The sequence below is a fragment of the Podarcis filfolensis genome, assembly GCF_964270895.1.
Source record: "Podarcis filfolensis genome assembly, chromosome: 2".
Classification (NCBI taxonomy): domain Eukaryota; kingdom Metazoa; phylum Chordata; class Lepidosauria; order Squamata; family Lacertidae; genus Podarcis; species Podarcis filfolensis.
The window spans coordinates 10,408,916-10,422,739 of NC_139605.1; the positions used below are offsets into that span (position 1 = coordinate 10,408,916).

Below are 13,824 nucleotides of genomic sequence, written 5' to 3' on the forward strand. Positions count from 1 at the left end.
ATATGGTCTGAAGCTCATTATCAAAAAAAACGAAGATCATGGCCACTGGCCCCATCACCTCCTGGCAAATAGAAGGGGAAGAAATGGAGGCAGTGAGAGATTTTACTTTCTTGGGCTCCATAATCACTGCAGATGGTGACAGCAGTCACGAAATTAAAAGACTTCTGCTTCTTGGGAGAAAAGCAATGACAAACCTAGACAGCATCTTAAAAAGCAGAGACATCACCTTGCCAACAAAGGTCCGTATAGTCAAAGCTATAGTTTTCCCAGTAGTGATGTATGGAAGTGAGAGCTGGACCATAAAGAAGGCTGATCACCAAAGAATTGATGCTTTTGAATTATGGTGCTAGAGGAGACTCTTGAGAGTCCCATGGACTGCAAGAAGATCAAACCTCTCCATTCCGAAGGAAATCAGCCCTGAGTGCTCAGTGGAAGGACAGATTGTGAAGCTGAGGCTCCAATACTTTGGCCACCTCATGGAAAAGACCCTGATGTTGGGAAAGATGGAGGGCCCAAGGAGAAGGGGACGACAGAGGACTAGATGGTTGGACAGTGTTCTCAAAGCTACCAGCATGAGTTTGACCAAGCTGCGGGAGGCAGTGGAAGACAGGAGTGCCTGGCATGCTCTGGTCCATGGGATTGGCAAGTTTACACAATTTGCTTATAATACCAGACGCTCTTGGACTTAATATGCCCAATCCTAAGTGTAGATCCTCTAGCCACAGGAATCGTGTATCATGATAACGGGTCCTTTGTCCCTTAAGCCCACCAAACTGGGGAGGTGCATGCATCTATTGTGTTTTGATGCTGGTAGAATGTATCATTGTGACTCTGTCTATAAAAAATAAGAGGAATAGAAACAATTTAAATACATTAATTATAAATAATTATGGGAAGCAGTTCCATTCCCCTTAACCCATTTTACAGGACTGGTGTGCAAAATCATTATCATCAATTATTCCTGCCATGGAAATAACACCTAAGATTTCAAAGCCTGGAGGAAGAAAATCTGCCCTCACTACTTTAGGAAAGGGATCTAAGAAACAAAGAGCTGCTTTGGAGAAGGCCTCACCCGTTCCTTCTTCCTGTTAGGAACTTCCTTCCATTTGTCTCCTCTCCATCTTTTCCTCTTTCTTTCTTTTTTTTTTTTTAAAAAAATATTTTTATTCAAAAGTTTTTCCATGTAAACACAACATACATAGACATACAAAAACAAAACAAAACAAAAAACATGTACCATTTCATATCCTAATTTCTTATACCTTCCTTCCCCGACTTCCTCATACCTCCCATTTCTGTATTCCAAATTCTTATCAATTGTTCAGCAAATCTTCCCTTATTTTGGTTAAAGTTTAGGCTAATCTTCCTTATTCTCCTTGTCTTAACCATTACTAATAGTAACCATTTACTTTCTAATCCAACATCATTCTAACTTTCATTAACTTTATAATATTTCTTTAAATAGTCCTTGAATTTTTTCCACTCTTCTTGCGCTGTTTCTCTTCCCTGGTTTCGGATTCTGCTCGTCATTTCTGCCAAACCCATGTAGTCTATCACCTTCATCTGCCATTCTTCCAGTGTGGGTAGATCTTGCGTCTTCCAGTACTTCGCGATGAGTATTCTAGCTGCTGTTGTAGCATACATGAAAAAAGTTATATCTTTCTTTAACACCCCTTGGCCAACAATACCCAAGAGAAAGGCCTCTGGTTTCTTGGTGAAAGTATATTTAAATACCTTTTTAAGTTCATTATAGATCATTTCCCAGAATGCCTTAATCTTTGGGCACGTCCACCAAAGGTGAAAAAATGTACCTTCCTTTTCTTTACATTTCCAACATTTATTGTCAGGCAAATGGTAAATCTTTGCAAGCTTGACTGGGGTTATGTACCACCTGTAGATCATTTTCATAATATTTTCTCTTAAGGCATTACATGCCGTAAATTTCATCCCGGTGGTCCACAACTTTTCCCAGTCAGCAAACAAAATATTATGACCAATGTCCTGAGCCCATTTAATCATAGCTGATTTAACCGTTTCATCTTTTCCTCTTTCTCCCTTCACCATCCATCTATCCCTGTCCCCATCTCCTCTCCTCTGGAACTCACCAGATTTCTCCAAGGGTCCTGGGAGGGAATGCTCAGAGGTTGTGGGGAGGGATGCGGGAGACAGCCTGACCAGGTCACCTGTCCATCTTCCTCCTTCCATCCTGGCGAGGGTTGCAGGTTCAGTCTCAGCTAGGTTTGCAGGTTCAGCTTCCTGAGGAGCGCAGAATCCAGAGCAAGTTGCAGCTTCCTGGGAGGGAGGGAAGAAGAAGCCAAGGGAGTCTGAGAGCCCCTGCAGGGATTCTCCTGCCCAAGACATTCTGCTGCCCCTGGAGAAGCCCCAATTGGGCACCCCCTTCCCAACAGCCTCCACCCATTTTCAAACACCTTTGGCAATTCCTTTCACCTGCCTATTCCACCTCCCTTCCTAAGGCTGGCATGGTATGCACATTAGTGGCCTGAGAGTAGATTCCTGGGAACTTAAGAGTCAATCTGCAAAGGACTGCTCTGAATACATGGGTGCAGGGAGAAGAAAGAAGCGTCTTGCTTGCATCAGGACCCCCTGGGAGAGGTGGGGATCCGCCCACCTGCCCCTCTTCCCTCACTGCCTCCTCCGATGTCCTCCTGCCCTGCAAAAACCCTTTGCTCTTGTTTCTCAGGGGAGAGAGGCGGCTGGTGGAAAGAGCCTTCAAACCCATCCGTTTCTTCCTCTGCTCCCCCTCCTGTCCTTTTGGGAAACAGGAACTTTGGTCAGGAGTAAACAACTTAGATGGCAAGTTTGCAAGATAAGCACTTTGGAGCACTGCTTGTTCCTACTATGTGTGTGTCTGTGTGTGTTTGGACGTAGAGGACAACATACATGTTTACACCATGTGATTCCTTAAAGAGGGCAATTCTTTAAAACCGAAGGCCATTTCTACAAAATGGAAGACCTCCGAAGGCAGCCTTTTACTGGGAAATTTTTGCTTGTTTACATATTGTTGGAAGCTACCCAGATGGGCAGAGGTCAGATAGGCAGGATGAAAGTAATAATCATCATCATCATAATAATTGCTTCCTAAGCCTGTCCTGGGACGCGGGTGGTGCTGTGGGTTAAACCACAGAGCCTAGAACTTGCCGATCAGAAGGTCGGCGGTTTGCATCCCTGCGACAGGGTGAGTTCCCGTTGCTCGGTCCCTGCTCCTGCCAACCTAGTAGTTTTAAAGCACATCAAAGTGCTAGTAGATAAATAGGTACCGCTCTGGCAGGAAGGTAGGCAGTGTTCCCGTGCACTGCTCTGGTTCGCAAGAAGCGGCTTAGTCATGCTGGCCACATGACCTGGAAGGTGTACGCCGGCACCCTCGGCCAGTAAAGCGAGATGAGCGCCGCAACCCCAGAGTCGGCCACGACTGGACCTAATGGTCAGGGGTCCCTTTAGTTTTCAAGCCTGTCCTGCTAGGCATGCTGATCAGAGACTCTGTCCAAACAACCCCTTCGAATGCAACAGGGCTTCCTATTTTTACTGCTATCAGTGGGAACAGTCAAACCATGAAGCCACTGATCAACCAGAGTTTCCTGTTTTGACCAAGCACAGTTTGAAGTTAGCTTAATATCCCAGCTTATTACAAAGCTACCAGCTGCAGTTTCCTGGTTTGGGCAAAATGGAAAGTTTGTTAGCTATGGCTCATAAGAGATTGCCTGGTTTCATCACAATTCACCATCAGGGCCGGCCCAATCATGAGGTAAGCTGGGACAATTAGGTCAGGAGGCAGATGCAGGAAGAGATGGGAAGAGCACATTCCCAGCTCCCCTGTTTGTTAGCCTTGCTGTCAGTGCAGGGCCACACCTGGTAAATTCGTGCAACTACCCATGCAGAGTCCGTCTCTCTTTCCCCTCTCTCACTAAAGGTTGGGTGGGGGTCCTTCCTGGAGTGATGCATTCTGGTTGCGGGGGCCAGGAGACTGCAGTGGCAGCTAGAGTTTTTGGTTTTAAACTTGGGACAACTTAGGCTTCAGCGTAACTTTGCTGCAGCAATGCCTTAAAAACTGTGCTTATTTGTAACCCAGCTTTTCAGGCTGTGATTTAGTCATCTGAACCTGGCCATTATCTAAATAGATATTTCAACAACCTTGCAAGGTAGGCCAGTCTTATTTAATGCAACTACACTTGAGATTGCTGAGGCTGCAGGACGTACTAAGATTTTTACCTCAGTGGGGAGAAAAGAGCATTTTGGAAATGGAGGCAATTTAGAGGAGGAAAACGGGGGTTGGTGGAAGGACCCCTCTTCTGACGTAGCTTCTGCTCTGATAAAATTCTGAGTCCCCTGTGGTTGCTTTATTAAAGTAACAACATCAGGAGATATGATCACAAACCTCCCATGTAAGGTTTGGTCTAGCAAGCCTTTTCAAAGTGGATTATAGAGAAAGTGCAGGGAGGAGGAATATTCACCACCATAGCTAAACAGAACCTCCATGTCGAGAGGCAGTGGACCTGTGACCTCCAGGTGCTGGAAACCCAGGTGAGAGGAGGGCACTTACCTTTCCTAGAAGCCCCTCAGTGTCTGGGAGCAGGGTCTGGTCTGTCCCCCCTGCTCTCCCACTGGGCCACCGACTGGCATCCGCAGCTCCCCTGAAGGAGAAGACACCATCCCCGGAGTGGGAAGGACTGTGAGCCTGTGGGGTTTCCCACCCTGAACGAGGGGGCTGCATCGTCTTCAGGAAATCCTGCTTCTGGGCCTCTCAGTGCTGCTGCGGCTGCCCCTCCTCTGCCTCCTGCTTAATCTGACATAAATCTGCCCGAGGCAGAAGATCCCTGATGGTCCCAACTTGGCCGGCAGGAGATTTCCTTCCTTTCCACTCCAGTCTCTCCCTTTGAATGGGTCTCCTGTGTCCCTGCTCTTCCATTTTTACGTCACCCTGCTGGAAAAGAAATAAACACAAAGTAAAATAAAACCCAAGAATAAAAACAAAAGCACATTTTTTAACGATTAGCCAGTTTTTGGAATATATTATTACTCTTTCTATTTCTGATGTTCAGGCTGTGAATGACAATCATTATGTCACCCAAATGCCTTCACCCAGGGACGAGGGGAAGTTATCCAAAGAAACATCAAGGTTTATGGAAGTACAAATAATATTTGGGGGGGGGGGACTTCCGGTTAGCGCCAGCGACAATGTCGGATTTCCTCTGAACTCTCAGGGGAACCGCTCCGGGGATTTAGGGTCTGCCACTGCGGCAAAAGCGGAGACCCGCAAAAAACCACAGGCGGGTGAAGCCTGTGGACCTGGGATCCGGCTGGCACCTTTTGCGCCTCCCTTGCTTGCAAGGAGACCTCTTTTCGAGGCTCCGTTGCGAGGCAGGGTGAGCAGCGCGGTGCTTCGGATCGATCGCTCCGTCCCCGGAGTGAAGCCGCACAGCTGTTGTTGGAGAGCGCTGATTTCTTTGTGGGACAATCTGGCTCTAAAAGTAACTACCCATGAGTAGAACCAATTAGAAGATTTAAGACAAGGACAGAGGCTTAAAGAAATTAAATTTCAATTGGAAATCTTTAAAAAGTAAGAACTAATTTGGATTTAAAGCGGGGAGGTCTAAACAGGAAGTCCGCCTTCCGCTTTTGTATATAGACTTAAGCAAAGATACTACAAGCTAAAATCTTGGAAACTTTGATTTGAAAATCCAAATATTCACTGTTTGAAGTAACTACCCCCCCTTTTGAAGAAGTAGGGGGAGACTTTGAATTTGATAAATTTTTGAGATCGGAAACCCCACAGCTTTGACCTGGGAACGAGCTGCCTGGACGTTAAGGAATTACTTTTAAAAACTTTTGACAGGTGGATTTTGACAGCTAATGGAAATATACAGAATTCCCCGTACCCTTCTGCCTTAAAGGTGGCGAATGTAACCATGTTATGTCTTGGTATTTCGAAGCTGAGTTGACTCTTGGAAATTGTTATTGTTGAGAAATTGTATCCCTCTAGTGGGGGAATTTGAAACTGTTCCATGAACAACTGCAGATAACAAGCCTGGGAACTAGATTCTGACCTTCAAATATCCAAAATGCAGATCTCTGAAGCAATGATGAATGCATTGCAAAGAACAAACTTTTTGTTGGAGGAGCTCCACAGGAAGCTGGAATTTCAGGAATTGGTTTTGTCGACACAACCGGTGGCAAAAGAAGAATTGACGGAAGAAGAATTGGTGGTGGAAGGAGAGCCGGAGCAAGAAGAAGAGGAGAAACTCAACGTAACTGAGGACTACAAATTAAGATCATCTATGGACTACAAACTAAGACCATATATGATGGACTTTGGTAAAGGCCTGACTGTGATGGCTGGATCTCAGTTTGGACTGAAAGGATGGAAGGATCCCATTACACAGGGATCCATGGACTGTTGGAATATGGATATGGGTTTGGAAATGATTGAAGGTTTTGGGGCTACTAGATTTGGATGCATTGGGAAATACCTTTGGAAAGACCATCTAAAATTTAAACCTGAAAATTTGGTTGAATGGTTTAAATGGTGCAGCTATTATGTTAGGATGGGATTCCCCAGAGATGTGTTTCTGGGAATTAAAGAGTATGAACAAAATCGCCAGAAGGGGCCTGGGGGGGACCTAAGAGCCTCTGACATCAGGTGCCCAGATTAAGGAGCTTTAGGGAATTGACGGAAAGGACTGGCAGTTTTTTTTGGGACCAGGGGAGGAGCTGTGGGGAGAGGATTGGGAAATTTAAAGTTTTTATTGAAATGTGTTATAAAGTTTAAAGGCTATTTTAAAATAAAGCAAACTCTTAGAGAATTTGGATAATGGTGGATAGATACCCACAGGTTTCAGCAGAAATGTCGTGAGAAGTTATGCATTTATAAGTTGAGAATCTAAAGTTAATAAGGCCAAGAAAAGTATTTTATGTTTATGTAAAAATTTTGGAAAGATGGAAAGGATTTGCTGAAATAACAATTGAAGCAGAATACAAAAAAGGGAGGTGTGAGGAGGTCAAAGAACTAAGCTAAAGAAAGTTACATCATTGAAGTACATTCTATTTTTATGTAATGTTTTGTTCTCTTCTTTTTTCTTTTTTTTGTGTGTGTGATTGTTTATTTTTTGTTATATTGTTGAAAATCTAATAAATATTATTTTTAAAAAAATAGGGGTGGGGGAACCAAGGCAGTGGAAGGAAATCCAAAAACAACCCAGTGAGAGGACTGAGCATGTTCAGTGGACAGGGAACGCTGATCCTGGCTGCAACTTCTAGCATGTTGGAAAGGCAGCAACAGATCTTTGTATATGATTAAGGCTGCAACAGACCCACCTAACATTGAAAGTACATGACTTCACCCAAGAAATCCTGCCAGCTGCAGTTTGTTAGGGGTGTTGAGAACTCTAGCAATAAACTACAGGTCCCGTGGTTCTCTGGGGGAAGCCACGTGCTTCAAATGTATGGTATCTGCACAGCCCAAGAAACTGACAAAAGGAATATTGATCAACAAAATCAAAGAACTCACTCCAAAATATTTTATATTTGATGGTCACAAACTCTCTTTACTGAAGATATTCTAACTTGCAGTCCATTGGCTGCATATGGCTTGCCAAGCCTCAGGGTGTGTCCTGCTAGTCCCTGCCCTTTCCATCTCATGATCTGATCATAGGATGAAGATCTCTGTCTGTCCTGGAGAGAAAGATGCCTAAGGGGCCCTTAGAGAGATCTTTTCAACTCCAGTTTCAGCACAAACCAGCACAGTGCTGAAATGGGGTAAAGCCCTGCTCTGAAAATAAATGATCTCTCTGGCTGCTCTTTAAAGAGGATTTCTAAAGAACAATCTGAAGGGTCTTTTTTCCACAGATCTCATTGCTAATTCAGAAGGGTCTTCTTGTGCTCTTATTTCTCCTCCACCCCAGCACTGGGGTTGGAAGGTCTAAACATGCTGATTGTGTTTGTAAGACTTGTATGTATGCTAGGTGGCATGTCTGGTGAGTGCGTGCAGCACCTCTGGCATGTGTGCATGTGACTTTATGGTCTGCATCTCTTTTCTGTGTGCGCATGCATGTGCATACATTGGCCTCAAAGCTCACTGGAATGTGGCCTCCAGAATCAATGCAGCTTTAAGCCCTATTAGATTTGCATCTCATAAATGTTGTAGAAGCCTTTAGGTTTTTTAGCTGTATATTTAAAAAACAAGGCTCTCATTAGATGTTTCATTCTTTTGTTATTCTGACACTGCATTGTACAGCAGCACGTTTCCACAGTTTTTTTAAAATAGTGATTTTTTAATATGCAAAAAGAATAGAAATGCATTATAAAGGGTTTATTTAGAAGCAGAACAAGCATTTTATTTTATTTTAAATAACAGAGGGATGAGGCCCAATTCTTAGTGCTCATCCCAGGTTAAAGATTAGCAGCCACACCCTCACAAAAAGCTATGAAAGGATTTTGTTAGCGAATGTCAAGGTGAATTCCTACCTTGTATTCCTGGGCTGCCTCTTCCTTGAGAACCACAGTTCTCACTGTGGACGCGGGTGGCGCTGTGGGTAAAACCACAGTGCCTAGGACTTGCCGATCGTATGGTCGGCGGTTCAAATCCCCGCAGCGGGGTGAGCTCCCGTCTTTCAGTCCCAGCTCCTGCCCACCCAGCAGTTCAAAAGCACCCTTAAAGTGCAAGTAGATAAATAGGTACCGCTTTATAGCGGGAAGGTAAACGGCGTTCCGTGTGCTGCTCTGGTGCAGGCTCACCAGAGCAGCTATGTCACACTAGCCACGTGACCCGGAAGTGTCTGCGGACGGCGCCGGCTCCCAGCCTCTAGAGTGAGATGAGCGCACAACCCTAGAGTCTGTCAAGACTGGCCCGTACGGGCAGGGGTACCTTTACCTTTACCTTTATGCTGCCTATAGCCAGCCCTGGTCAGCAATGTGTCTGCAGCTCTTTGAGCCAGTTGGACTTTCTGAGCACAGAAAGTTCCAGGCAGAAAGTACATGGCAGGCCCATGTAGAGTGTGTTACAGTGACCCCTACACAATGTGGCACCAGACTGCCTCTTTGGGGGGGGGGTAATTATCTGTTCTAAACACTGCAAAGAGAAGATAGCACCCCTGTTTGCCTCTGTAAAAGCGCTTTCATCTTGACCTGCCATACAGCATAGGTCTTGGGCGTGAGGAGAGGAAAGGGCAGAGTCATCTGGCCAGAATGTGCACAGGCCATGTCTGCTATCACTTAAAGCAAGACACTTCCTTCGTGCAACACAGATAAAGCCTTGACTCCTTCAGCCACTCTCTCTCCCACTCAGAGCGCAATTAACAGGCAAACAGGGATGCTATCTTCTTTCCTTTTGGCAGTCAGCAACACACCTCCATAAATCAAGCAGCAGCAACAGCAACAGCGGCAGCTTGAATACTCTGCTCCAAAACAGCTCTGCTTCTGGGCACCACAAATCAGTCCAGCATGCAGCCTGCGTTCCGCCGTCCAGCAATCAGCAACAGAAACCTCTGGCGACTGGGACGTCTGGTCAGACGACTATAACAACGACTGGGCCCATAACCGATGTCAGCATCGCCCTTGAGCCAGTGCCACCAACTGGACTCATCCACTTCAGCCCCGACTGGGCTAGGCGAGCTGGGTAGCACTTCCAGAGACCACCTTCTGCACAGGAACAGGTCAAAGTGCTGTGGACTCACAGCTTACGAGTTGTGAGCACCGGATTCACTTCCACAAGAAGACAGTCGTCGCACAGCAGAGTATAGCAGAGTATAAACGACTCGGAGAGCAGCTCTGTAGAATATCTTCTTTATTCTATCTACAGCTATAATACACAACTATGTACAGAGCTTAATGAGGTCTAAGCATAAATGAATGCTGAACAGCACTGAGTGCCTGCAGCTGCTCTTAGCAGCAACCTTATCTATACACACGATCTCAAACACTCAGTCTCTCTCTCTCCAACACACTGACTGACTGACTGACTCTTTGATGTGGTGCTGGAGCAGAATATGTAGAGAGCAGAACATCGCCCCTCCTCTCTGGAAAATCACCAGATTCTTGGATATGGGAGGGGTGAAATCTCCTCACTCCTCTTCCATGACACCAAGGGGAGCTCCTCTTCTGGGGCTAAAAGCATTGCTGTGGAGGTTTCATTTTTGTCATGATTGCAAGGGAAGAAGGGAAGGTAAAACCACCACCCCCAAACACAAAGAACTGAATGAAAATAGCCCTGTCTGAGCGATTAGCTACTGGAGAGCATAATGTGTGGTTTAGTTGTGATGCTCACCTGCCTCCCTGGGGGAGTCTTTTCTTGGGTTCAGGGAGCTGGGGGAGCAACATGAAGTTCCCAGGTTACATTTCCTTCTGGTCAGCTATTCCAGCTCTTGTCTCCTCCCCATTTCTTTATGGAGGGGCAAAGGCTATGCACTTTGTATAGACGCAAGTATAACCAACAAAGGAACTCTGCAACCAATCAGAGGGAAACAATGCTGCTGGCACCAATCAAAGGCTGGCCCCCTTCCTCTGCAGGGCGGGGGAGAAGCCAGAAGGGAGGGAGGAGGCGCCGCCGTCAGGAAGAGAAAAAGAGAGAGAGAAATGGTGCAGCCCAAACTATATGAATCAGAACCATGAGGCGATTTCTGGACCATCTGCGGGACGGATCCAGAACCCATTCGGGTCAGAACCAGCCCGTGGCCCTTAGGTTGCTGACCCCTGTCCAGAGACTTCACAGCCATCTTCGCTTCCTAGGAACTCTGGGAACTGTAGTTCTGGGAGGAACCTCTTAGAAGATTCTGAGCCTCCTCAGCCAACTACAGTTGGACATCCTGAGACTACAATTCCCAGAAAAGCTGGACCAAGGCCTTTAGCCACAGCCCTGACCAAATAACGGACCTTTCTCTTCTCTCCCTCTCCACCTCCCACATTCACAACAAATCAGTCTCCCACTCCTCAGTCCCTTTCACTCATCTCCCCTAGCCCTAATTCTTTCACACATTCCTTTAAAACATTTCTGTGAACTAAGAAACACAAAAAACCCACACCCTCACTGGTCACCTTCCACAGGTCAAAAGCCAATGCAGAAAATATTTAATAAAAACAGCTCTAAACAGGTACACAAGAACACAGAAAAAAGGAGATGAGTTTTAAAAGCAATCTCAAATGAACATTTAACACAGGGACCTTTCATTCAGCTGGAAAATGCTATCAGTAAAAAGGTCTTCAATACATTATGCAAAGTTCAAGTAAAGAGCGCCTGGAATGCTGATCTACAAGACAAGGGCAGTCCATCATTTTGGCAGTGAAAGGCGGACCTGAAAACTCAACAGATTCAACACACACCTTGAGCATTGCAGATTCACACTCTCTCCCTGTTTATTTAGCAACAAGTTGCCACTTATTTTGTACATTTAGTATATGTGACCTTCATTACTTTAATACATATATGTGTGTATACAAATTTAAGTACAAACACTAAAACATCATTCCATGCATTTACAACTGATTTCCCCCTTTATGAGTTTCTTGATGTAAGTAGTGAACCCTGAGTGGAAAACTCCATACATTTATATTGTTTCCCTAGTGTGAATTTGCTAATGAATATTAAGGTCTCCACTCCCTCTGAAGCCCTTTCCATATTCAGTACACTTGTAGTTTTCATCATGTGTGAGTTAGCTGATGTCTTCTAAGGAGTTCATTTTTACTGAAGCTATTTCCACATTCAACACATTTAAATGGTTTCTCCTCATGTGAGATCGTTGATGTATTCTAAGGGTTCCCCTTGTAGTGAAGCCCTTTCCACATTCCATACATTTAAATGGTTTCTCCCCAGTATGAGTTCGTTGATGTCTTCTAAGTTTCCAACTTTCACTGAAGCTTTTTCCACATTCAATACATTCAAATGGTTTCTCCCCCAAATGAGTTCGTTGATGTATTCTAAGGGTTCCACTTGTACTGAAGCTCTTTCTACATTCAATACATTTAAATGGTTTCTCCCCCGTGTGAGTTCGTTGATGTATTCTAAGTGTTCCACTTTCACTGAAGCTCTTTCCACATTCCATACATTTGAATGGTTTCTCCCCCGTGTGAGTACGTTGATGTCTTCTAAGTGTTCCACTTTCACTGAAGCTCTTTCCACATTCCATACATTTGAATGGTTTCTCGCCTGTGTGAGTTCGTTGATGTATTCTAAGTTTCCCACTTTTACTGAAGCTTTTTCCACATTCAATACATTTAAATGGTTTCTCCCCAGTATGGGTTCGTTGATGCATTCTAAGTTTCCCACCTTCACTGAAGCTCTTTCCACATTCAATACATTTAAATGGTTTCTCCCCAGTATGAGTTCGTTGATGTATTCTAAGGACTACATATTGACTGAAGCTCTTTCCACATTCAATACATTTAAATGGTTTCTCCCCCGTGTGAGTTCGTTGGTGTATTCTAAGTGCTCCATTCCCACTGAAGCTTTTTCCACATTCAATACATTTAAATGGTTTCTCCCCAGTGTGAGTTTGTTGATGTATTCTAAGGGTTCCACTTGTACTGAAGCTCTTCCCACATTCAATACATTTAAATGGTTTCTCCCCAGTGTGAGTTCGTTGATGTATTCTAAGGACTCCATATCGACTGAAGCTCTTTCCACATTCAATACATTTAAATGGTTTCTCCCCCGTGTGAGTTCGTTGGTGTATTCTAAGTGTTCGACTGTCATTGAAGCTCTTTCCACATTCAAAACATTCAAATCCTTTCTCCCTTGTATGAGTTCGTTGATGCATTCTAAGTTTTCCACTTTCACTGAAGCCCTTTCCACATTCCATACATTCAAATAGTTTCTCTCCTTTGTGAGTTTGTTGTTGTATCCTCAGTTTCTTTCTTCTTCCCAATAAATTCACATGTGGCTCCATAGAATTCTGACTTCCATCCTCCTCAACTGTTTGGGAGTCTGGGAGGAAAGAGAATCCTGTTAGACTTTCAAGAAAGACAAAAAGGGAACTGCACACATGTCAATCCCAGTCTGCACCTTCTCTCATTTTAACACCGTCTCCATTCTCCACTGTCCTCTCTAGGTTTCAAAATTTTAGGAATGAATACGAGATAATGGCAAGAGCAACACATGATCACTCCATTCACACTTGGTAAAGCACCATCATTTTATAATACAGATCTATGGTGGAATTGGCTTATTAGACACATCTATTTTTACTTTCTGAAGTGAAGAAATGATCTCAGGCTCAAGTAACAGTATCTCCCTTGTGAAATAAATAAAACTTAAGTGCTACATGTAACTGTAAAAATATTGCACTATATTGGAACCTAAGAAGAGCCTGCTGGATCAGGCAAAGGCCCACCTAGTCCAGCATCCTCTTCTCACAGAGGCCAACCAGATGCCTGTGGGAAACCGGCAAGCAGGACTGGAGCACAAGAGTCTTCTCTGCCTTCGTGTGCTTTCCAGAAACTAGTATTAAGAAGCATTATTGCCTAGAACCACGAGGGCAGAGCAGAGACGTCAGTCTTATCCTTTTTTTCAAGCTATCCAAGTTGCTGGCCATCACTGTCTCCTGTAGGATAGATTCCATAAATGAACTACGCTTCTGTTTTTTCATCTTTGCAGCCCTTAAAGCTGATAAATGTATTATGGCCTAAGCTTTTGTGGGCTGCAGTCTGACAAAGTGGACTCTTGACCAGGAAAGCTGGTGCCACTATAAACCTCTGAGTCTCTTTGTTTGCTTTGTGTACTTATTTTGAAATTGGCTCCAAGGTTGTACCACAGTATCTCCACGGAAGCTTAGGGACGGACAAAATTACAGGGTGCCAGCTCCGTGAATCTCAAGCCTCTCG

General features: G+C 44.6%; 2 protein-coding genes across 8 annotated transcripts in view; both read right to left on the bottom strand.

The window, feature by feature from the left end:
- The window catches only part of LOC310756526 (uncharacterized protein), an 82,615-nt gene that overhangs the window by 33,181 nt on the left and 35,610 nt on the right, over window positions 1-13,824 (bottom strand). For 4 of the 7 annotated variants that reach the window (XM_083600754.1, XM_083600744.1, XM_083600755.1 and 1 more), the window contains exons 2-3: window positions 4,559-4,939; window positions 2,106-2,292 (exon numbers count right to left, since the gene is read on the bottom strand). In XM_083600754.1, the coding sequence (XP_083456880.1) occupies window positions 2,106-2,292; window positions 4,559-4,729 (358 nt within the window). In that variant the 5' untranslated portion in view covers window positions 4,730-4,939. Of the gene's footprint in view, window positions 1-2,105; window positions 2,293-4,558; window positions 4,940-7,522; window positions 8,123-9,359; window positions 10,042-13,824 lie in introns of those variants that run through there. The other 3 variants (XM_083600756.1, XM_083600748.1, XM_083600749.1) reach the window with 3 other exon arrangements.
- LOC310756734 (uncharacterized protein) overlaps window positions 11,040-13,824 on the bottom strand; it is a 39,243-nt gene continuing 36,458 nt past the window's right edge. The window contains exon 5 of the mRNA XM_083601371.1: window positions 11,040-12,877. Within this exon, the coding sequence (XP_083457497.1) occupies window positions 11,658-12,877 (1,220 nt within the window). The 3' untranslated portion in view covers window positions 11,040-11,657. The remainder of the gene's footprint in view (window positions 12,878-13,824) is intronic.